This window comes from Coenobita brevimanus, chromosome 77 (assembly GCF_032717465.1).
Source record: "Coenobita brevimanus isolate Jiangsu-jjx chromosome 77, ASM3271746v2, whole genome shotgun sequence".
NCBI lineage: Eukaryota > Metazoa > Arthropoda > Malacostraca > Decapoda > Coenobitidae > Coenobita > Coenobita brevimanus.
The window spans coordinates 1,296,904-1,322,132 of record NC_137030.1 but is presented as its reverse complement, the minus strand read 5'-3'; the positions used below and the strand labels follow the sequence as shown (position 1 = coordinate 1,322,132).

At 43.4% G+C, this 25,229-nt stretch overlaps 1 protein-coding gene across 1 annotated transcript; it reads right to left on the bottom strand.

Annotated features, from left to right (window-relative positions):
* Window positions 1-15,051: 15,051 nt before the first annotated feature.
* Window positions 15,052-17,190, bottom strand: LOC145408405 (uncharacterized). Its single transcript, XM_080279133.1, has one exon. It carries the CDS (start codon window positions 17,188-17,190, stop codon window positions 15,763-15,765), a length of 1,428 nt encoding a protein of 475 aa, XP_080135259.1. The 3' UTR covers window positions 15,052-15,762.
* Between the last annotated feature and the right edge of the window lie 8,039 nt (window positions 17,191-25,229).

Sequence of the window (25,229 nt, the reverse complement as noted above, 5' to 3'; positions counted from 1 at the left end):
TACTACCTCTCTTGTTTCTACTACTATTACTACTACTACTACTACCTCTCTTGTTTCTACTACTACTACTACTACTACTACTACCTCTCTTGTTTCTACTACTACTACTACTACTACTACTACTACCTCTCTTGTTTCTACTACTACTACTACTACTACTACTACCTCTCTTGTTTCTACTACTACTACTACTACTACCACCACCTCTCTTGTTTCTACTACTACTACTACTACCTCTCTTGTTTCTACTACTACTACTACTACTACTACTACTACCTCTCTTGTTTCTACTACTACTACTACTACTACCTCTCTTGTTTCTACTACTACTACCTCTCTTGTTTCTACTACTACTACTACTACCTCTCTTGTTTCTACTACTACTACTACTACTACTACTACTACTACCTCTCTTGTTTCTACTACTACTACTACTACTACTACTACTACTACCTCTCTTGTTTCTACTACTACTACCATGTATATAGCGGTATGTGTTGTAGAAACCTAATTTTCGTACTTCAAATCTTCGTACCCATATACTTGTAACCATCAGCCACCTTCCTGCATTGATCTGCCTCATTAACCGAGAGGAGAAAAAGAGAGACTGACAGATAAGTGTCGACCCGAAAACAATCCTTATTGCGGCACAAGGCTACTAGAGAGAGAGAGAGAGAGAGAGAGAGAGAGAGAGAGAGAGAGAGAGAGGAGGGGGGAGGGGGAGAGGCATAAGTGTTGAGTGAAAAAATCTATCACGACAGGGCTAGTAGACAGAAATAGATAGATAGAAAAACAAATGGATAGATAGAGAGAGAGTGAGAGAGAATAACAGAAAAGTGATGGGTGAAAAAAAAATCTTTATCACGACACAAGACTAATAGAGAGAGAGAGAGAGAGAGAGAGAGAGAGAGAGAATTGCTGACAGGTAATTTAATTCTAACTCATGACCCAAGGTTGGTTAATGTATATAGGACAGAACCACTTACAGTATATCCTTGGTCAGTACAATACCCCTCTCTCTCTCTCTCTCTCTCTCTCCGTGTGTGTGTGTGTGTTTAATCACCTTAGGAGCTGTTAATGTCTTCGTGGGCTACTAGGCAGAGAGAGAGAGAGAGAGAGAGAGAGAGATAAGGGTAACTAGAAGGATGATATGGAGAGGGAGATGAGGAAAGTGAGAAGGTAAGGGAGGGAGGAGGGGGAGGGAAGATGTGGGGTGGATGACAGTGATGGATGAGGGGAGGGGAGGGGAGGGGAGAGAAGTACTTAGACATGTGGAGAAAAGGGGGAGGGGAGGGGAGGGGTGGAAGTGGGAGGGAAGAGAAGGAAAGGAAGAGGGAGGGCAGCGGGGAAAAAATGGAGAGAGGAGAGAAGAGGAGGAAAGGGGATGTTGAGAGAGGAGAAGGAGATGTGAAGAGAAGGGAAGGGAAGGGAAGAGAAGAGGATGGGAGAAGAGAGAGGAGTGGGAGGAGGGAGATGGAGAAGGGGGAGGGAAAGGGAGGAAAGTACTCAGAACACATGCATCAGTGGGGAGAGAGGGGGAGGGAGAGGGAGGGAGAGGAAAGGTAAGGGGAGGGAGAAGCTAAGAAAAGAGACGAAGGAGGGGGAAGGGAAGAGGAGTTACAAGGACAAGTAGTACTTCAGAAGGTTTTACGAGCCATGAATGAAGTTGCCAGACGGACGTTGTTACCCCACCAGTGAAATGAAGGCTTAGTAAAGGTGAAGGCTCTCCCCACCCACTTCACCCACCCGCAATATGAGCACGGAAAAGGAAGTGCACCTACCCTGGGGGAAAAAAAGGCCGAGAGGAAATTTTATAGGAAAGGAGTAAATAGTCACCTGTCCACTAATTGTTAAGTCCAAGCATTTGTGAGAATTTCCCTGACTTGTATATTTTCAATCAGAAGGCTGCCGTCTCACGAGTAGACTTTGTTATTATAATTGTTGTTGTTATTATTATGATTTTTGTTGTTGCTATTATTATTATTATTATTATTATTATTATTATTGTTGTTGTTGTTGGTGGTGGTGGTGGTGGTGGTGGTGGTGGCGGTGGAGGTGGTGGTGGTATTATTATTATTATTATTATTATTATTATTATTATTAGTTAACTACAAGAACTTTTCCTGTCTTGAGCTCTTCTTTTACGTAAAGGAATTACGTAACGTATCACTGTAGTGCCCTTTCCAGCCAGAGTTTTTCTAAGCACGTTTTCTTAAGTGATTTATTATGCACGTTACACCTCAGCATCCTCTAGTGTTTTATCCTCTTGTGTTTTATCCTCTTGTGTTTTATTGATGCAGACTTTTGATATTTGAACGACGTAGATAGCAAAGAAGAAAATGTTAAGGCGTAATATGCAGAAATAAATCGCACCGGAAGAAATGTTTGGAACCGATTGATAGGTAGAATAGATAGCACGAAAAGAGGTGTTCCGAACCGGTTAATATCTAGAATAAATAGCGAAGGAAGAGCTGTTATGAACCGGTTAATATCTAGAATAAATAGCACAGGAAGGAGTGTTACGGACTGGTTAATACCTAGAAGAAATAGCACAGGAAGAGGTGTTAGAACCAGTGAGAAGGCAAAATAAATGACAAAGGAAGAGGTGTTACGAAACGATCTCTGTCTCAGGTCTCGCATTATCATTCTTCAGGGTTGGCGACCGGATAGGAGAGAGAGGGAGGGAGGAAGAGGGAGAGGAGCTAAAGAAGGAGGGGAGGAGAGAGGGAGGGAGGAAGGGGGAGAGGAGCTAAAGAAGGAGGGGAGGAGAGAGGGAGGGAGGAAGGGGGAGAGGAGCTAAAGAAGGAGGGGAGGAGAGAGGGAGGGAGGAAGGGGGAGAGGAGCTAAAGAAGGAGGGATTACACAGGATTACACACAGGAAAGCAAACAGCAACAGACCTTATGGTCCTTTCGAGGCTGCTTGTTAGAGAAAACTATGACTACAAGATCTAACTCTACATGTTGAAGGATAAGGATAGGAAAGCAAGAAGGCTCCCCCCACCACCAAACCCTCCAGGAAAAAGTGAGAAAAACCACCATGCAGCATGGAAAAACTGACATGGAAATTTTATAGGAAACATTGGAAAGGAAAAGTCACATTCTATAATACTTTATCTATATGCTACCCGACAGAGTAACCTGAAAGAGAAAGTAAACAAATAAAATAATAGTTACGGCATGACATTATAAACCAGTTACATTGAGTTAATGGGAAGTCTGTGGACATAACGTGGAAGCTACACACTGCACAGTGTGGATGTTTAGGGTGGTGCAGCAGCCTTGCCTGGCGCTTTTGAGGTAGGCAGCAGTCAATCAGGCCCTAGCTCCGTTTGTTCCACTGAGACAAGGAACTCTCCCATGTGGGACAAGTACACAAGTTTCATCCTGAAGCAGTGACCCCTGGTACATTAAAAAATCCCGATGGTGGTCACTTGACTAACAGGGACCCTCAGTGATCCACAGCCCATCACAGGTCGAAAGTAAGAGTAGTGACCGTTAACTCAGGGTTATCTGTGCAGCTCCTAATCTGTGCTTATATTGCTTTCTTTGCGCTGGGGAGACTGAAAAGTATATAGGACGGGTGTCTCAGATAAAAGGGGACTGCACCGTGCACAGTGTGGATGTGCAATGCACAGAGTGGATGTTTAGGGGTGGTGCGGCAACCTTCCCTGGCGCTTTTTAGGTAGGCAGCAGTCAATCAGGCAATAGCTCCGTTCACTCCACTGAGACAAGGAACTCTCCCATGTGGGACAGTACACAAGTTTCATCCTGAAGCAGTGACCCCTGGTACATTAAAAAATCCCGATGGTGGTCACTTGACTAACAGGGACCCTCAGTGATCCACAGCCCATCACAGGTCGAAAGTAAGAGTAGTGACCGTTAACTCAGGGTTATCTGTGCAGATCCTAATCTGTGCTTATATTGCTTTGTTTGCACCGAATAAATTGAAAATGTATAATATCGTGACGCAACACTATGTACGGGTACATTGTTTACGGGGTGTCTTGTAGACTAAGGGGGCATGAACTTACATGTACCGTAGCTATAAAAGCAAGTTATTCGGACAGAAAAAGAGTCAGCTGAGGATTTTCATGCAAATACTTGTCTAATTTGTTTTTGAATGTCTCAATTGAGATACTGTTCACGGTATCTGAGGGTAATCTGTTCCAGATATTTACAACTCTGTTAAAGAAGAAGTATTTTGCTTCGTGGGATTGGAATCGTTTTCCCATGATTTTGCAGCCATTACTTCTGGTTTGACTCGACCGGTCTATATCAAAATATTTATTCATGTCTAAGTTGTCATATCCCTTCATGATTTTGAAAACTTCAATAAGGTCCCCTCTTAACCTGCGCTTCGTTAGGCTAAATAATTTAAGTTCTTCAAGGCGTTCCTCATATGGTTTGTTTCTAAGTCGTGGTACCATTTTTGTGATTCTTCGCTGAATTTTCTCTAATTTTTCAATGTCCTTTCTGTAGTACGGAGACCAGAATTGCACACAATACTCAAGATGGGGGCGCACTAGCGAGTTTTACAAGGCAAGTATGACTTTTTCCGATTTAAACTCGAAAGTTCTTCCAATAAAACCCACTAGCTTGTTTGCAATTTTTACCGCATCGGTACACTGCTTGCTTGGTTTTAGGTCATTTGATATTATCACACCAAGATCCTTTTCACTGTCTGTACTTGATAACTGAATATTGTTCATTTTGTAATTTGCATGGACATTGTTACTTCCAATATGAAGTACTTTACATTTTTCTGTGTTGAATTTCATTTGCCATTTTTCTGCCCAGCTTGCTAAAGTATTAAGGTCAGTTTGTAACTGCTGCCACTGTAATTTTGAAGTGACTTTACTGGTTATTTTAGTATCATCTGCAAATTTGGATACTTTACAATTTAGACCCTCATCAATGTCATTTATATAGATAATAAAAAGTATCGGTCCAAGTACTGAGCCTTGGGGAACGCCGCTGATCACATTACGCCATTTGGATTCCTTTCCGTTTATCACAACTCGCTGTTTTCGGTCTGACAGCCAGTCTTGTAACCATTTTAGCGTCTTTCCTTTTATTCCATGTGCTTCTATTTTTCTCATGAGACGCTTGTGAGGGACAGTGTCAAATGCTTTCTGAAAGTCGAGGTAAATTATATCTACTGCTCTTGAGTCATCGTATGATTTGTAAACATCATGGAAGAAGTCCAGTAAGTTAGTTAAGCATGAACGACGATGTCTGAATCCATGTTGCGAGTCTTTAATTATATTATTTTCTTCTAGATAATTAACTATTTTATCTCTTATGATTTTTTCCATTAACTTGCACACTACTGATGTTAAGCTGATTGGTCTGTAATTTCCTGGGTGCGACTCATTTCCTTTTTTGAAAATTGGTGTTACATTTGCTAGTTTCCATTCGCGTGGAACTTTCCCAGTACTTAATGATTTATTGAATAAGACCGAGAGTGGCAGCAGTAACTCATGTTTTGCTTCTTTGAGAATTCTCGGTGATATTTTATCGGGGCCAGGGGTTTTGTTTATGTCCGTACTATTTATGGCTGAAAGGATATCATTATTATGGATAGCATAGTTACTAAGGACTGTGCTATTTGCTTGGTTTGTGGGTAACAGTAGGTTTCTGGTGGTGTTTTCTACTGTAAAAACAGACGCAAAGTAATCGTTAAGAATGTTTGCCATTTCGACCTCATTTTCAGTGTGTCTGCCATTGTTTGTTTCTAGAGGACCTATTGATGTAGTCATAACCTTTTTCTTTCTAATGTAACTGTAAAATTCTTTAGGATTTGATTTGCACGTATTAGCAATGTGGATCTCCAGTGCTCTTTTGCTTTGTTTAATAAGTCTTTTCGATGTGCGGCGTAGATTATCGTATTGTAATTTATCATCATTATTTTGTGTAGCTTTATATTTATGGTATGCCTGTTTTTTGGCTATTAAGTTACTTTTTATTTCACTGGACCACCACTTTGGTTTACTATTTCCAGCTGGACGTCTGTTACGTAGTGGCACACATGACTTTACCACTTCATTAAATTTTTCGGTGAATATTTCCCATGCTTGGTTTATGTCATCGGTTTCAGACATTTGATTCCAATCTGCAGTTGCAAGTAGCGCTCTGAGCCTGTTGAAATTAGCTCTACGATAATCTGGGACCTTTTCTTTGCTCTCCGTATCTTTTGCTTTTTCAGTAGTAATATTAAACTGTATAGTTCGATGATCACTGGAACTAAACTCAGGTCCTATTTCAACGTTGTTGACTAGGTTATCATTTGTAGTCAAGATGATGTCTAGGATATTGTTTCCTCTCGTTGGGTATTCTACGTGTTGGGAAAGGGCGCTTTCCTGAAGATTCGTATAAAGCTCTTGTCCTGAGTGTGCTGTCAGTGGTTCACCCCACTTTGTTACCGGTAGATTAAAGTCTCCAAAAATTACGCTATCCTCTTGACAACAAATTTCCGCAATTTGATCATAAAGTTTTTCATCTGTCTCAGTTGACTGTGCTGGCGGACGATAGATGAGACATATATTTATTTTGTGTGAATTAATACTTAGCTGAACATAACTGGCATCTATGTTGGTAATACTGGGTTTGGATAGCACAAGGGGATGGAGACTAGTTTTCACATATAGTAAAACACCGCCACCAGCTCGATGTGGTCGCTCACAGCTGAAAATATTGTACCCTGTTAGTGAGTATTCCGCTAGAAAGTCACGGTCAGATGTGTTAATCCAGGACTCTGTGATGCCAATGATGTCATAATTTTCTAGGTAAATTAGAGATTCTAAATCCTCAAACTTGTTGCGTAGACTACGTGCGTTAGCATAGCAGACTCTAATTCCGTTCCGAACAGTTGGTGATCTGACTTTGTGGGTATTTACGTTAAGGTTACTGTTCCTGGACGTGCCGCGTTTTTTGATCTGAAGAGGGCAACATTATCGTGTAGAAGTCTACCTAGCCGTGCCGCTCCTACTGAGTTCAAATGGAGACCATCTTTCTGGAATAGAGTATGTTGCTCATAAAACTGGTCCCACAGATTGACAAAGTCGACTCCCTCTTGCGTGCAGAGAGATTTGAGCCGGTTGTTTGTGCTGAAGGCCTTATCATAGAAACTATTTTCTGCCTTGATCCTTGGGAGTATACCAGATATTATCACATTTGTGGACTTAGTTTTGAATCGTTTGATCATTTCATGATACTTTGCTAGCAATTCCTCTGATCTACTGCGCTTCAGATCATTTGTACCAACATGGATAACGTATAGAGTTTGATCATTTGCGTCTTTTGTGACCTCATCGCAGGCTTCTGTGATATCACTTAGTCCACCTCCTGGAAAACAGTACCTCTTTCTGCTGATGGGGGCACGTCCACAAAATTCCTCCAGCTGACTGCGTACAATAGAGTCCCCAATAAGCCTTGTTTCTTCTGTCTCATTTACCGCTTCGGCAAGGATCTGGTAGCGATTATACGTAGTTATGGGAAGATGCTTCCTCGAATCTTTTCCGGGTTTTGCGCCATTTCTTACCATAGTAAAGGGGACTTCGCTTGGTGAGGGACGTACTGAATCGCTGGGTGAGGAAGATACTGATACACTATTATTTGTGACTGCCTGATGGGCGGGGGCTTGTACGAGCTCAGTTTGTACGCTTCTTCCTTCTCGAGTGCTGTTGCTGACTCCTACATTTGCCACTACAAACTCTTTCAGGGAGGAAGGGGAAGAGGAGCTAAAGAAGGAGGGGAGGAGAGAGGGAGGGAGGAAGGGGGAGAGGAGCTAAAGGAGGGAGGAAGGGGGAGAGGAGCTAAAGAAGGAGGGGAGGAGAGAGGATGGGAGGAAGGGGGAGAGGAGCTAAAGAAGGAGGGGAGGAGAGAAGGAGGGAAGGGAATGAATGTTACTGTTATTTCCGGTGTAACTAGAGCTTCAAATGTCCACTTGATCACACGGCTGGTTGTTGGGTGTGATAAAGCAAAAGAGTCATCGTTGCACCGCCGCATTTTGCCAGAGGCCAAATACCGAAGGTCAGAGCAGGTTTCATCTCCGGGTCGACAACAATACATCATCTTATGTAGTTGGTGGCCTCGTTTCTCACCAGGTCTGTCCCAAATGTAATTCGTTCCTGGTACAGTTGGTATTGTTCCCCAACTCTCCGTTATCGTATCCATTGAGAAGCCTCTCCCTGGTGAAAAGTTCCTCGGTTGGCGGATGTAGAGGAATATTGTTGATGTTTGTACCGTCGCCGACCTGCCTCTTGTGAACGTTTCCCAACTCCTTAAAAGACCCCCTCACCGCGAGCAGGCTTGTCACACCGCTGGGATGAGTTCACAGCGTTAGGAGCGCATCGCAGGCTTGATTAATAACTCTTACTGTCGTTCACAAATTGTAAAAGGTCCTCTGGCCTGCAAAGTTACAATACCCCATATGAATGTTCACAGCTAATGATAAATTCGGGCCCAGAACAGGAGAGAGATGGAGAGGGGAGGGAGGGGGGAGCTAGAGAAGAAGAGGGGGAAAAGGGGAGGGAGGGAAAGAGAAAGGATGGAGAAGGACAGAGAGAGAGAGAGAGAGAGAGAGAGAAGGGAGGGGGGAGCTAGAGAAGAAGAGGGGGGAAAAGGGGAGGGAGGGAAAGAGAAAGGATGGAGAAGGACAGAGAGAGAGAGAGAGAGAGAGAGAGAGAGAGAGAGAGAGAGAGAGAGAGAGAGAGAGAGAGAGAGAAGGGAGGGGAGGGGAGATAGGAGGGACAGGGAGGGAAGGGAATATTCGAGTCACGTGTAGGAACGAGGGAGGGTGGAGACGGGGATGGGGGAGGGGAAGAAGAGAAAAGAGAAGAGGGTAGAAGATGGGAAGAGGGAGAGGAGACAAGGAAGAATAGAGGAGAGAAGGGAAGAGAGGAGAGGAGAGGGGAGGGGAGGGAAGAGCAGAGAAGAGAAGAGAAAAGACGATACTATACGATACGAGAGAGGAGGATTGAAGAGAAGAGGAGAGGAAAGGGGAGGAGAGGAGAGGAGGAGAGAAGAGAAGAAAGGAGAGGAAAGAAGAAACGAAACGATACAAGAGAGAAGAGGAGAGGAGAGGATGGTAGGGGTAAGGAAGAATGCGTGTTAAGGTATATAATTACATAAACCACTCAGACACAGATCACACACACCTAATGACGCAGCTCAGCCCTAACCTCCAGTCTGTCTCGCTGTACCTCCACTCATGCTTCTTACACACGATTTTACCTTAAGGAAGTTTTTTGTTTTCTTGGGGGTGTATGATCTCGGACGAATTTGGGTGGAGGTTATACATTCATCTGTGTCTGTTTGTGTATATATCTTTTTTTTTGTGCGCCTGTGTGTTTGTGTATGTTTCTTTGTGTGTCTGGGTGTTCGTGTATCGGTTCTTTGTGTATGTTTGTTTGTGTATCTGTATGTTTGTGTATCTGTATATTTGTGTATCTGTTTGTCAATTTGTGCACAAGATATTTCAAAAAGTTGTTGCTGGATTTGAGTTGAATTTGGAGGATAGGTAGGCAGTGGGTCAAGGAAGAGTTGATTAGATTTTGAGGTAGATCTGGATCAGGGTGAAGGAAAAAATAATGCCTTTTATTAGCGTTGGCTGGGGTATGCACTCTGTAAATTTGTGTACGAGGGCAGACTAAAACCGTAGAATTAATTGACTGTATGAGACCGCAAAAGCATTCATCGGGCAGGAGAAAAGGAATTGTAACAGTGAATCATGTTTTTGTTGGCGCTGGTAGAGGTATGCATTCTCTGAGTATTTTCTGGCTAAGGCTGTATCTAACCTCTGACAGTTCGAAAAGTTCATTTTCAGATTAATAATATAGTTTGGAGATGCAGCACTAAGATGAAGTAGATATTCTGTGTGTGTGTGTGTGTGTGTGTGTGTGTGTGTGTGTGTGGCAGTACCTGTGTCTTGGTTACAAAGGGGCTCTCCCCCACCCCCAGGCCCTCCGGATAGCATACATACAGGAACATAGTGAGAAACAGGAGATAAGAGAGAGGAGGGATGGGGACGGAGAGAGCAGGAGAGAGAGAAAGGAGGGAGGGGAGAGAAAGTGATAGAAAGAAGGGGATGAAGAGAGGAAGAAGAAGAGGGGGGGGCGAAGGTAGAGAGGAGGGAAGAGGAAAGGAAAGAAAGAAGGGAAAGAGGAGAAAGAGGGGGATAAGGAGGAAAGAGGGAGGAGGAGGAGGAAGGAAGGGGAGGTAAGGTACAAGAGAAGACAGTGATAGATGAGGGAAGGCTAGGGGAGGGGAGAGGGAAGGGGAGTGGAAAGGAGAGACACGTGTAGGGAGGGAAATATAATGGGGAGGGAAGAGGAGAAGAGAGTGGGAAGCTGACCAACTGAGGAGGAAGAGGGGAAAGAATAATGCAAGGACAGGAAGAGGAAAAGGGAAGGGAAAAGGAGGGGAGGGGAGGGGAAAGAGGAGGAAGGGGGATGTGAAGGAAGACGCAGAAAGGATGAGAGAGAGCATGACATGTTTCCACCCTTCTCGCCTTAGTAACCAGTCGCCATCCCTGAGTCGCATTTTGTCAGCAGGGGTAATACAGTGCATGCTTTAGTGTCATTGAATGTTGTATTATGTCTGACTGTCTGCCACTATCTATCTATCTATCTATCTGTCTGCTGTCTATATATATCTATTAATCTGTCCATATCTATCCATCTGCTATCTGTATCTGTCTTTATGTACCCGTATTATATCTATTTATCTATCCATATCTATCTCAACCTGAGCATCTTTTATACTTTATACCCCTTCTCCCAACTCTCTCTCTCTCTCTCTCTCAGTGTTCTCATGCCATCTGTCTTACAATATCGGAGACACGTGCTTTTGTTATTGTTGGCTCCTCCTCCTCCTCCTCCTCCTCCTCATCATCATCATCATCATCATCATCATCATCATCATTTCCTCCTCCTCCTCCTCCGCGCGTTTGCTCCTTTTCACACACTCCACTCTTTTGCTAGTGTCTGTTTTATTATTAATGTCGTGTCGTACCCCTACACACACACACACACACACACACACACACACACACACACACACACACACACAGTTTCTTTTTATGTATACCTTACCTTATGTAAATATGTAAACAGGTGTACTCGCATATACAGGCTATAGATAGACAGATAGAGCAAGATAGACAGGTAGAGAGATAGACTGATAGAGAAATATAGAGGTAGATTGACAGGTGGGTTTTTACGATTTTATATATTAGACATAACCAGCAGGTGCATTTTTTTAACGTGTAAATTATGCAGTGTTGGCTGACTTGCCCATCATTAGAATTCCACATACTCGTCTGCCTTATTGCTAGTACCATCTTAACGCCAGGCATGGGGGTGGCTAGATAAAGGAGGCAAGGTGGAGGTTTTAGGAGAAATTAAATGGCGGGCAGGTGGGATTGTGGTGGGGGATGGGGGGAGCAACTGATGGTGTGGTGTGGTGTGGTGTAGAATAGTCTAGTATGATGTGGTGTAGGCTGGTGTGGGTTGCGTATACGTCTAGGGAACGGAGAAATAAAAGACAGTACTCTAAGATATCGCTTCACCTTGGCTCTTGAAGCAAAGTGACGAAGCGCAGCTGTTTGTACTGTGTCTGGCACTACACAACCCTACCCTCATACACACACACCATACATACACTGCCGGCACGTGGACGACACACACACACACACACACACACACACACACACACACACACACACACACACACACACACACACACACACACACACACACACACACACACACACACACACACACACACACACACACACACACACACACACACACACACACACACACACACACACACACACAGCCCTACCCTCATACAAACACATCATACACTGCCGACACGTGGACGGTACACACACACACACACACGTGTATCTATCTATCTATCTATCTATCTATCTATCTATCTATCTATCTGTCTATCTATATATATATGTAACAACAGTTCGCCTGATATTTTACTTCGTGTACTCTGTTCACTTTAACTTGGCGTAAAATTGCCCGTCTTTCCATCTAGAATGTTGAGCAATAAGATAAATACTAAAATATGATGCTAGTCACGAAGAAGTGCTATGGAAATAATGTAGAGTTGTTGTATTAGCCCTGTATCATTGTGCCACTGAGCTACGGGAAGTAAGCTGCAGAAGGACGAAAATACCTAAGTTAAAATGAACGAGCGATAGTATTTACTTGATCATATACTGCGCGACCCTCACACATACACACTGTATATAACACTTCATACACGTTTATGATGTAGTCTATACACGTGTACAATCTGGTGCAAAAGTTCACTTAATCTTTCACCTCTTCTCCAGTACCGAGAGAGATTTGATAATTAATCGCCCCAGGTATTTCATCCTTCCCCCTCTCGTTTTTGTCATGGTGGCTAATATTCACCCTCTGGTAGGAAGGTTGTCTACTGCGTACTGTTACCCATCCCCCACCCCCATAAGTGATGTGTATAGAATATTTATAGAAAACTAAGGTGGCTGACAGGGCGGTTGTGTACTGCCTGCTGCTATCCCTCCCCCCACAAGTGATGTCTATGGAATGTTTATAGAAAGACAAGGCGACTCAGTGAGATATCCTGAAGTGTAAATGTTTAAACGAGGTGGCTCTGAGTCCAGTATATTTATGACTGTTATAAAGGAGTAGTAAGAAGGGGCGGCCATTGTGGTAGGTAGGGACGCTTAACATCCGCTCACCGAATGTAGTTCATCCATCAGGTGACTGCAATGAGAGACAAGCCGGATGATTTCCTATAATCCAGGAGTCAGCCTACTACGCTAGGTGGTAACCATATAAGCATGTGAACGCCTGGTGGTAAATCCTCCAGCCGGACTGTGTGTGTGTGTGTGTGTGTGTGTGTGTGTCAATGTTAGTGTATGGGTCTAACGTGTAGATTGTGTGTGTGTGTGTGTGTGTGTGTGTGTGTGTGTGTGTGTGTGTGTGTGTGTGGTGTAGGTCTTAAGTGTAGATGTATATATCTATCTATCTATCTATCTATCTATCTATCTATCTATCTATCTATATATATATATGTGTGTGTGTGTGTGTGTGTGTGTGTGTGTGTGTGTGTGTAGGTATCCAGTAGGGCAAAAAAACACACATAACAAATTCTAGCTTTATTTCAACATCGATTTTATTAATATTTACAAGAGACATATAAAACTAAACACAGTCACATCCTAGTAGCAAATATAGCATTCCTATTTACACAGACATATACTAAAAATTAATTATTGCATCAGGTATATTTCAGTATGTGATATAAGTACATTGGTATACGTATATGTTGGTTTGGTGGTGGTGAGAGATAGATAGATAGATAGATAGATAGAGAGAGAGAGAGAGAGAGAGCGCAGATTGCAGTCCTGTGAGGCGTTCTTTTGGCCCCATCTTTGTTTCTATACTTTGTTCACTTTAACTTGGCGTAATATTACCGTCTGTCCACCGTGAATGCTAGCCACGAAGAAGTGCTATCAGAAGGATGTAGAACCGTAGTATTTTCTTATTGTGGTATTGACCTATGGGAAATAAGATGCATAAGAGATTAATACTTGAATGTTGTGCAAGTCACGAAGAAGTGTAGAGCCGTAGTAGTCTTATCCTGCCACTGAGCTGCGAGAAATAGGCTGCAAAAGAACGAAAGTCTCTGCCAAGTTAAAGTGAAAGGAGGATAGAAAAAGACAGTCAGGTATCTTTACTCTCACATGATTAATAGACCATGCTTTATTTTTATATTTCCTGTTATTTATTGCATTGAGTATTATCAGTAGGACTAATATTAATTATTAGTATTAATATCGATAATGGTGTATCGGTAAGATTGATAAATGACAATAATAATTGTTATTATTATCATAATGCCTTGATCATTGAAAATATTCTCAAACTGAATGAAAATTGGTAACTAAGAATACGGCAGTTAGATATTTTGGTTATTAAGAGAATCTGTGTGTATTGTAGAGCAGAATATTTAATAATTAATGTAACAATAATAATAATAATAATAATAATAATAATAATAATAATAATAATAACAACAACAATAACCCTCATACTGCATAGAACAATTACTGACTAGGTTTGCCGATCATATAACGAAAGTAAAGACACATTGTCAGATTAATTTCAATTGCATAGACAGTGACTTATGCCCGTCTTCTCGTCGGGTAAGGAGCCTCCCTAACACCTCTTCTTAAGCGATTGATTTTCCAAGCTCTCCTTTAATATTCCCTTGTGCCTCCCTAACACCTCTTCCTTAATGATTTATTTTCCAAGCTCCCCTTTAATATGCCCTGGTTTGCTTCTAATCTCGTTTAATTATTGTCGTACATTGCGTGACTAACACACAAGAATGTAGTAACGGCCCTAACACCTTTTCCTCAGCTATTTGGTTTGCTTCCAGTGTCTTTTCAGTATCGACATAGATTGGTTGAGTAACACACAAGAATATCGTAACGAAGCAGAATCAGAAATAAATCGGTAAAGAGTAGGTGTTTGTAATCTTCCTAATCGTAGTAGACTACCACCCATGAAAATTTATTTAAACTTTGTGGAGCTGTGCAAGGGGTAAATTTGAAGGCTTATATTCTTGTCTGGTAAGGAAGCTCCCTAGCACCTCTTCCTTACCGATTTATTTTTGGCTATGGCTGGGCAAATAATGGGTAATATCGTGTTATACGTTATTCATGGAGAGTATGGTGATATTAGAATGATTTAAGTAACTCAGAAATGTACAGCAAGGTGTTATAAAAAATAAATCACTTTAGAATAGGTGTTAGGGAGCTTCCGAGAATACCATTGTAAGAGCTGGGATAGAACCAGTTTAGAGGAAGAAAAACCCCTTCGGAAGTGACATTTGAGGCTTCGTGATGCCTGATCCTTGGTGATTTATTTTACTTATTACACCTTGGCATTCGCTACAGCGTTATTTACATCGCGTTAAAATCCACAGTACATAGTTTGCATCAGTAACATACAAGACGGTACTGAGGTGTGCAAAATAAATCGCTAAGTAAGAGGTCCCACGAGGCCTGTATACCACTTTAATATGTGGGATTGAGAGGTAAATTCCGGTTAGATTTTTTAGTTATTTTTCCTTCCTCAGTTTATCTATTAAAAAAATAAACAAACAAAAATCTGTCCCCCACCCTACCTTACATCCAGAACCAGGTTGAATTTGGCTGATTATTAGGCTACCTGATTTTAAGTCCTAAGAAATACAACTCCAAAGATATTATCCCCACGAAAACATTTGGTGTAAATTATTGCCTAAAATGCATGTGCCTCAGCAGTCCACCTTCACGATCAGCTATAATGATATGGCTTTGCAGTTGGTGACAGCGATGATTTAGGTAGATTTAGGTATGTAACTCAGCAGTACACCTTCACGATCAGGTGTAGTTGTGTGACTTTACAAGTAGTGGCAGCGACGGTTTAGGTAGATTAAGGTACGTAACACAGCAGTCCGCCTTTACGATCAGCTATATTTGTCTGGCTTTACAGTTGGTGGCAGCGATGATTTAGGTATGTAACTCAGCAACCCACCTTCGCGATCAGCTATATTTGTCTGGCTTTACAGTTGGTGGTAGCGATGGTTTAGGCAGCCACCTTAACCATAGGGATGGCTGCTGTCCTGTACTTCCATTCAAGACGACAGAAACATAGGGGTAAATTATTGCTTAAAATGTATGTAACTCAGCTGCTCACTTCACGATCAGGTATAACTGTGTGGCTTTACAACAGGTGGCAGTGATGATTTAGGCAGCCACCTTAGCCATAGAGGTGGCTGCTGTCCCGTACTTACATCTAGCACACCCCTCAGCATCCCGTTGAATATTCGTACTACCCCTGGGATGATGAATACCACCTGCAAGAAGAAACGCATCAACCAGTAACGGAAGCTCTCGCCGAAGGTCATCCGCCGTGTCAGGTTGGGAACACTAAATCTTATCAGGTCACCCAGGAAGCGCACCATGCCTGGAAAAGTTAGGCCTGGGATAATCTCGTTCATACCAGAGAGGAGCGCATTGCACATGTGTTCGAAGTTCCAGTCGCCGGCCGCCATGCTGGGACTCATAATTTTCTGCTCCATTTCTAGGCACAGTGCACGAGTCTCCTCCAGGGACCCGTTGCAGAAGTTGTAGCGGTCGTCGGTGCCCAGAAGCCACCCGAGGCCTCTCCAGAAGTGAATGAAGCCCTTCAGTTCCTCATCTGTTGCCCACCAAGCGCCGAGTTTGCGTGGATGACTTACGATGAGTCCCATAAAGCAGTATTGCGTTACCAGCATGTCCCATTGACTTACGTACAGCGTTAGGGAGTTGGCATCCTGTACTTTGTATCCTGGACATATCTGGTACTGTAAATCCTGCTGTAATGTTGAACTAAGCGGGCATTCTGGTTCTGTATGCCCTTTGGAGGAGACACTGACATCATCGACACGTGGGTGGTGCAGGGAGGAGTTGAACATGCTAGCGTATCTTGCGTGAATCAACCGTATGCGTAAAACATCTTTGTGGGCCTCATCATCCTTGTTCCAGACATCCCCAGAATACCAGCGAATGACGTGTGTGATCGTTGAAACGTATCTTCTCACGGCCTTCCACGGGGTGTCTGATTTTCCCGTGTAGATCAGAGGTCTAAGGATCCTATTTATACTGAACATCATCACGAGTGCCAGTAGATCGGAGAAAAAGATGCAAATGAGGAATCGTTTGTAGAATTGCCTCCCGAGTTCAAACAAGTGACGATCCAGCCACGGCGGAGGCTCAGCGGGGTTGCCACAGTCCCCAGGTTCATTAACGCCTTCTAAAAGTTCTTTCATTCTCGGGGATGGTTCACTGTCGTCCATTTGGGCAAGGTATATTCCCTGTTTGGCATCTCCTTTTAAAATCTCCTTCATTCCCGGAGCCGCTTCACTGCCCTCCGTTTGAGTGAGGTATACCCCCTGTTTGGCACCGTTTTTCTCACTATCGTTCAAAATGCATCCGTTTGTCACCGTTATGTAGCCGTTATGGGGCTGTTCACTGCACTGATTCGTTATCGCTGACGGATTGCCATCTTCCTTTAGTCGGTGTTCACTTGGGTCTTCACTGATGTTTATGCCTGTGTGAAGTACTGTTGTTGTTTTGCTGGTAGTGGCCATTTTTCACCAAGCTTCTGTTTGTCTTAGTAACTTCCTTGTAACCGGTTGAGTTTCTGGGCAGACCGACGCTTTGTACCTGAAATGGAGAGGAAAAAGAAATCATGGATGGTGGAATAGATTTGTAACTGCTGACTGTAAAGAAGAAAACGAATTTGAGGGTGATTGAGAGAAAACGTACAATTTTTAATCATGTTTGAGAAATCAACTTCATTTTATTTTTAGCTTCTTACATTTAGAGGAAAGAGAAAGCTAGGAAATGTATCTATAGTTCTTTCACCTTAACTTGGCTCAGGTTTTCTTCCTTATGTTGCCCATTTCACGTAGTGGCAGAAAAAGGGCTCCACACCCTCTCCACAGCACTTCTTCGTGACAGGCATCATATTTTAGTGTTAAGATATCGTTACAGCCGAGTATTTAAGATGAAAACATGGCAATTTAAGGCCAGGTTAAAATGAAAAGGGTGTAGCAGTGGTGAAATGTGTGTGTGTGTGTGTGTGTGTGTGTGTGTGTATGTGAGAGAGAGAGAGAGAGAGAGAGAGAGAGAGAGAGAGAGAGAGAGAGAGAGAGAGAGAGAGAGAGACTGTAGGGAGGAAGGGAGGCCAAATAATGATACAAATAGGGGGTAGACCTGGCAGAGAGAGAGAGAGAGAGAGAGAGAGAGAGAGAGAGTGTAGGGAGGAGAGGAGGCCAAGTAAAGATACAAATAGGGGGTAGACCTGGCAGTGAGAGAGAGAGAGAGAGAGAGAGAGAGAGAGAGAGAGAGAGAGAGAGAGAGAGTTATATAGATCACACAGACCATACGATTCTTACGGTGAATAAATATCTCATGTATACATTAAAGTGATAGTAAATGACAAGAGAATGCTATACTCTTTTCACTTTATTTTGGCCAAGAATTGCCATCCCTCCATCTTGAATATTGAGCTGCAAGAGGAGACTGATACTGGAATGGGATGCTAGTCACGAAGAAGTGCTGTGTAAGGATGTAGAGCTGTATGCACATTTTACCCTACCTTGACCTACATTTGCCATCCCTCCATTTTGAATACTGAGTTGCAACAGTAGATTAACACTAGAATATGATGCTAGTCACGAAGAAGTGGTAGAGGCCAGTTGTCATGTTCTGCCACTGAGGTACGTGAAATAAGCTGCAAAGGACGAAAATCTAGGCCAGGTTAAGGTGAAAATAGTATAGTTCACCTTTACTTGGTTCAGATTTTCGTCCCATTTCAGCCTGCTTCACGTAGCTCAGTGCCAGAAGACATTGCTATTCTACATCCTCTCTGTAGCACTTCTTCGTGACTAGAATCATATTCAGGTGTTAATTTTTTGTCACCTCTCAACATTCAGGTTGGAGAGATGGCAGTTCTGGGGCAAGTTAAAGGAGTAGCTCTTACGGCTCTACATCCCTTCCATAGCACTTCTTCGTGACCAGCACCATATGCCAGTGTTAATTTACTGTCATTGCTTAGCGTTCAAGATGGAGAGATGGCAATTTTAGGCCAAAGTAGAGTAAAAAGCTTATGGTATCAGTAGTTGCAACCCCAGGCTCCTCTGAATGTGAACCCAGTGTACTGCAGGCTGAAGTTACCCTCTCCTGCAGACCATTATCATCCTTTTGAGGGGCTTGAGAGGGAGTTGAGAGACTTTTGTATAACCGGGCAGCTCCACCGGCCAGCTATGTCGGTGCTACCACGTGAAGACGTCCCTCCAGCACCACACGTCGTTCTGAAGGGGTTAAGGAATGGTAGATGAGTAGATTTTGAAAATTAACTAAGATAAATTTCGTCGTTTCCTGGAAGAATGAGGAAGGGAAGTGTAGATCTCGTATTTGGAAAATTGTAGTAGTGTTGTCTGTTGAGTGAGTGGATGGTTAGAGGGTGGGGAGTATAGATTTTATATGTGGAGAATTGGAATAGTGTTTCTATCGAGTGAGTGGATGGTTAGAGGAAGGGGATTGTAGCTCTTACATATGAAGAATTGGAGTAGTGTTTCTATTGAGTGGATGGTTAGAGGAAGGGGAGTGTAGATTTTAATATTTCTCTTGGTCTTACTGTAAATAAAAATCTTACGAGAGATTACGCAAGTTGTTTAAATTCGAATCATTGGAGTGGCGTTATGTATGCAGTGAGTGGATGGTTACCTTTTACACAGGATCAAAAAAGTATCCCGCGGGAGGGGTACCACGATAATATCTGAAATGATCAATACAGCTTGCGTAGTCCCTGAAAAATTAATCGACTACAATATAGCTTGCGTAATCCCTGAAAAATTAATCGACTATCATCTGAATATGCATTTAGTTACATTATCAACCATAAACTCTCACAAGAAACATATGACATTGTTACGTAGGCACGTTTGACAACATAGGGGACAATCATCAAACATTTCCAGAGTCTATCGTCCGTGGCATCGAATTGTGTCGGGCCAAATGTGCATCGCTACTTTTTTGATCGTGTGTACGTGCTTGGCCTGATGGCTTTTCTCTGCTCTCCCTTCCCTTCTCCCTGCTCCTCCTCTCTCATTTCTTTCCTCCTCCCCCGTCCTCCATTCTCATCTTCCCTCTTCTCTCGTGTCCTCTCCTTCCCTCCTTTTTTTCCTCCACCCCCCTTGTTTACTGTCGTCCCCTCATGTCTTCTTTCCTCCTCTCCTCTCATTTCACATTCTCTCCTCTCTTCCCTTCTCCTGTCCTCTCCTCTTCTCTCCCATCTTCCCCTCTCCTCTCCTCTCCTCTCCTCCCTTCTCTCTTTATCTCTCCTCGTCTTCCCTCCTCTCTTCTCTCTCTCCCTCCTCCTCCTCCTTCCCTTTCCTTGCGTCTCTCATTCCTCTTCTCCCCTCCTCTCCTCTCGTTTCACCTTCTCTCCTCTCTTCCCCTCTCCTGTCCTCAACTCTTCTCTCCCATCCTCCCGTCTCTTCTCCTCTCCTCCCTTCTCTCTTTCTCTTCTCTTCCCTCCCTCTCCTCCCTTCTCTCTTTCTTTCTTCTCCTCTTCCTTCCCCCTCCTCCCTCGCCTAAAGCGATTAAAAGTCACATATTATTTATTTATCCTAATATCTTAGGCGAAATAACATGATCTGAGAGAGAGAGAGAGAGGGAGAGAGAGAGAGAGGGAGAGAGAGAGAGAGAGACAGAGACAGAGACAGAGAGAGTTAAATGCCACTCGCAAGACAGTCATAACCTACCCCAATACACTGCCCTTCGTCTCTCTTTGTCTCTCTCTCTCTCTTGGTTGCATAATGGTATTGGCTTTATTACTGGAAAATAGCAATGAAAAATTATGGCGAGAGAGAGAGAGAGAGAGAGAGAGAGAGAGAGAGAGAGAGAGAGAGAGAGAGAGAGAGAGAGAAACATTTCCTATATATTCCATCAACATTTTCATATACATTTCGAGAGAGAGAGAGAGAGAGAGAGAGAGAGAAAGAAAGAAAAAACGAAAGAAAGAAGGAAAGAAAGAAACATTTCCTCTTTACTTCATCAACATTTTCATATATATTTCAAGGGAGAGAGAGAGAGAGAGAGAGAGAGAGAGAGAGAGAGAGAGAGAGATTTTCTGTTTTCCTACAATTTTCAAAAGTCACCAGTTTCGAATCTTACCTAATATAAAGAACCAAATGAAGTTTTTTTTTTTTTATATATAGTGCTACTATTGTTTTTTTGGTTTGTTTTTTCATCCGAGGGAACTGGACAAATCTCACAGTGTCATTACTATGCTGTGATGGTGTGAAATTCCATGATCCTTAGTTATGGGATGGGAATACGTCTCCTTGGTTACTAGCCAAAACAACCCTTCAGTCTGACTACACCTGGCCATCAACCAAGCTGAAAGGGGTTAGAATCTCTCTCTCTCTCTCTCTCTCTCTCTCATAATGCTTTGCACCTCATGAGCCAAATATTTTGCGTCACACCTTCATATTCTATTGCATACTCTGTGTGTGTGTGTGTGTGTGTGTGTGTGTGTGTGTGTGTGTGTGTGTTGCACCTGAAGACAGACGATTTTATATGGCGGAGGAGGAGGCATGAGAGGCAATGGAGAGAGGGAGAAAGAGAGAGAGAGAGGGGGGGGGATAAAACACTCTCCCTGACCTACCTCACTCGCCTGTCATTTGGCATTCCCCTCCCTAGCCTCCCCCCACTCCCCTCTCCTTAACCCTCTTCCTCACAGTCCCCCCTGATTCTCTCTCTCTCTCTCTCTCTCTCTCTCTCTCTCTCTCTCTCTCTCTCCTTGTCTTACTATTTTATAATTTTGTCCATTTTTCATTTCCTCCTCCTTCTCCTCCTCCTCCTTCCTCCCTCCCTCTTTGTTTTATATTCCTCTCCTTCTCTCTCTCTCTCTCTCTCTCTCTCTCTCAGACAAAGATAGACGAACATAAGCTTTAAGGGAGAGGGCGGATGGGAGGGACAGAAATAGGGAGGTAGGAAGGGAGAGAGAAAGAAAGAGAATAGGGGGAGGAGGGAAGGAAGACAGGGAGGGAGGGAGGGAGGGTGGAAGGAAGGAAGGAAGGGTTGGAGGAAGGGAAGATGGAAGAATGAAAAGGGAGGAAGTACGGAAAGGGGAAGCAAAAAAAGGAAGGATGGAAGGAAGGAAGAGAGGGAGGGAAGGAAGGAAATGATGGAAGGAAGATGGGAAAAAGAAAGGAAGGAAGGAAGGGAGAGGAATAAAAGAAGGAAGAAAGGGAGGAAAGAGTACAGGAGAAAGAGAAAGTGAAAAGGAAGGAGGGAGACTAAGCAAAATTTGAAGGAAGGAATATGGAGGTGGAGGAAGGAGAATGGAGACATAGGGAGGAAGGAAGAAGGAAAGTTGAAGGAGGGAAGGAAGCGGGAAGAAGGGAGTAAGGAAGGTTGGAAGGATGGAGAGGAAAGAGAAGGTATTGAAGAAAGAAAAGAGAGAGAGAGAGAGAGGGAGAGGCTAATAATAACTTTCTTTACACACTGTCTCTTGGTCTTTCTGTCACCCACTGTTCATTGCCCCTTTGGTTACTGAGAAACTAAGTCGAACATACCGTACCACACCAAAAACAGTAATAAAAAGGATTGTTACTACTACTACTACTACTACTACTGCTACTACTGCTACTGTTACTCTCGCCTCCCTCCCTGTCACCTTTACCTCCCTCCCTATCCCCCTCACCTCCCTCCCTTTCCTCATCTCCCTCCCTATCCCTCTCACTTCCCTCATCCTGCAGTGCACTGGGGTCATATAGTGCTATTTTTTTTCCTTGAGCTGTTTTGCCTCCAGTGTCAAGCGCCTCCCAGTGATTGACTTAAATTGGTCCCCTGTCGCAACGCTATTCAGTCCTATTCTCGCTGCCTCGCTTTTCCTAACGCCTTTTCCTCTGCGATTTGCCGAGGATGAGATGGAGGGATGGAGTGGAGAGGTATATGAGAGAGGAGGATGTGAGCTGGGGGAAGGGCAGTGAAATGGCTGGGGGACAGGGCGACATGGAGGCGATTTGTTTGTGTCCACCCCTTACGGAATTAAGGCGTCTAGCAATAGATAGATAGACAGATTACACCTCTCCTTTCACATCATAGTTCACTAACAATTCTCAACACCTTTTCATCAGCCATTTAGCCTGTGTAATCTGTGTCACAACGTTATTCATTCCCATTCTAGCTGCTCGTATTTCCTAGTACCTTTTCTTCTGTGGTTGTCCGCCTGTTACGCAGCTCCATTGACTCCTGTTCTGGCTGCCTCACATTCCGCAACTTAGCTTGCGCATTTAGCCTGAGTATTACACCTCGCCGAATGATGTTTCGCAGCAATTTTTCCTCGGCGAATTAGCCAGCATTTTCAAACAGTTCTCTTGATTTCTTATTTGTACACATAGGCTGTACAGTAAAGAACAACAACTGATGCCTTTTCTCACCAAAACTCTACAAACAATTAATATCCACCCTCATATTTGTCTGTGTATCTCTCTGTCTGTTCATCCATCTATCACTCTATCTATCTGTGTATCTGTCTCTTCTGTATATACACAGGAGCATTAAAGCACATCAGTATACCCAGGTAATGAAGCGGCGGAGTTATATCAGTGCCACCACGTGAAGGTGTCCCTCTCCATCACTGCTGCGTGGCTAAATATCATAAATAATTCTCATGTGGGTTCCAGGCAGTTGATCCGCCCGGTTATATCAGTGCCACCACATGAAGGCGTCCCTTTCCTGCATTACTACCTGCCTGAATACCGTAAATACTCCTCATGTGGGTTCGAGGCAGTTAATCCGCCAAGTTAGCCTATATCAATGCCACCACGTGAAGGCGCCTCTCATCTGCAGTACTACGTTCCTGAATGCGATAAATACTCCTTGTGTGGGTTCCAGGCAGTTGATCCTCCAGGTTAGCCTATATCAGTGCTACCACCTGAAGGCGCCCCTCTCCCGTGCCCCTCAGTGTTTTATTGCAGTTAAACGATTTTGCAACATCAGTTTAAGTCATTTATTCACAATGGAGGCAGGCGCATCGTTCCAGGAAAAATAAATCAAACTTCAAGGTCTGAGACGCGACAGTGATGCAATAAAAAGATTCCTCTAGTCCAGTATTGTCCCATAATTGAAAGATATGTAATCAGGGACAGAAGTCTGGATACTATTCTGCTGCGTCTGTACTCCACACTACGCCTCCATCCACTCTACGTCACTACTTCACTCTGCGTCTCTATTTCGCACTTTGGGCATGTCCGTCACTTTCCTCCCTGACGCATCATATCAGAGAGAATTATGTATGGGGAGAGCAACATACCAAGCCTCTCTCAGCCTAGGAATATTAGCCAGCAGGGGAAAGTGAGGAGTAATACAGGTGAAAATATTAGCCAGAAATGGAAAGTGAGAAATAGAAGAGATGAAGTACTCGTATTAGGCGAGAGAAACATATCAAGCCTCTCTCTTAGCTTAGAAACATCAGTCAGCCGGGGAAAGCAAGGAGAGGTGAAGTATTAGGGTAGAGGAACATACCAAGTCTCTCCCAGCTTAGAAATATTAGCCAGAAGAGGAAAGTGACAATTCAAGAGGTGATATAATAGCCAGAAGAGAAAAGTGACAAGTAGAAGAGGTGCAGTAGTAGGAAACAAAGGAAAATGACAGGTAGAAGAGGTGAAATATTAAGGTAGAGAAGCATACCAGGCCTCTGTCAGCTTTGGAGTACTAGCAACCAGAGGAAAGTGGCAAGTTGGTGTGAAATATTAAGGCAGAGAAACATAGCAAGCCTCTCTCAGCTTAGGAATAGTAGCCAGCAAGGGAAAGTGACAAGTAGAGGTGAAATATTAGCATAGAGAAACACAGCAAGCATCTCTCAGCTTGGGAATAGTAGCCAGCAAGGGAAAGTGACAAGTAGAGGTGAAATATTAGCGCAGAGAAACATAGCAAGCCTCTCTCAGCTTAGGAATATTAGTCAGCAGAAGAAAGTGACAAGCAAAAGAAGTGAAATATTAAGGCAGAGAAACATACCAAGCCTCTCTCAGGTTAGGAATATTACCCAGCAGGGGAAGTGATGAATAGAAGAGTCGAATTATTAGAAACAGAGAGAGGCGACAAGTAGAAGAGGTGAAATGATTAGGCCTGAGAAAAATACCAAGCCCTCCAGTTTAGAGAGAGAGAGAGAGAGAGAGAGAGAGAGAGAGAGGACCCCTATCCAAAGATATAGGCTGTACCGGATTGTGAGCTGTGTTCTGAATAACCTTATGTAAATTATCCTCACTTCCTTCTCTCTCTCTCTCTCTCTCTCTCTCTCACACACACACACACACACACACACACACACACACACACACACACACACACACACACACACACACACACACACACACACACACACCAAACATAGCTCTCTGGGTAAGTCAGCATAGAAATAGGTTCATTCTAGACGTACACAGGTGGGTTTGGATGAGGTTTCTATGGCCAGTGAACTCTGTAGAAAGCGGGGCCTTCGCGTGGTGGCACTGACAGGACCGGGGGGGCTCCTCATTATTTTTTATGGCACTTCTTTTTTGGGGGGTGGGTGGGAGAGATTTGTGTCACCCTGTTTTAGGTGACAGAAAAA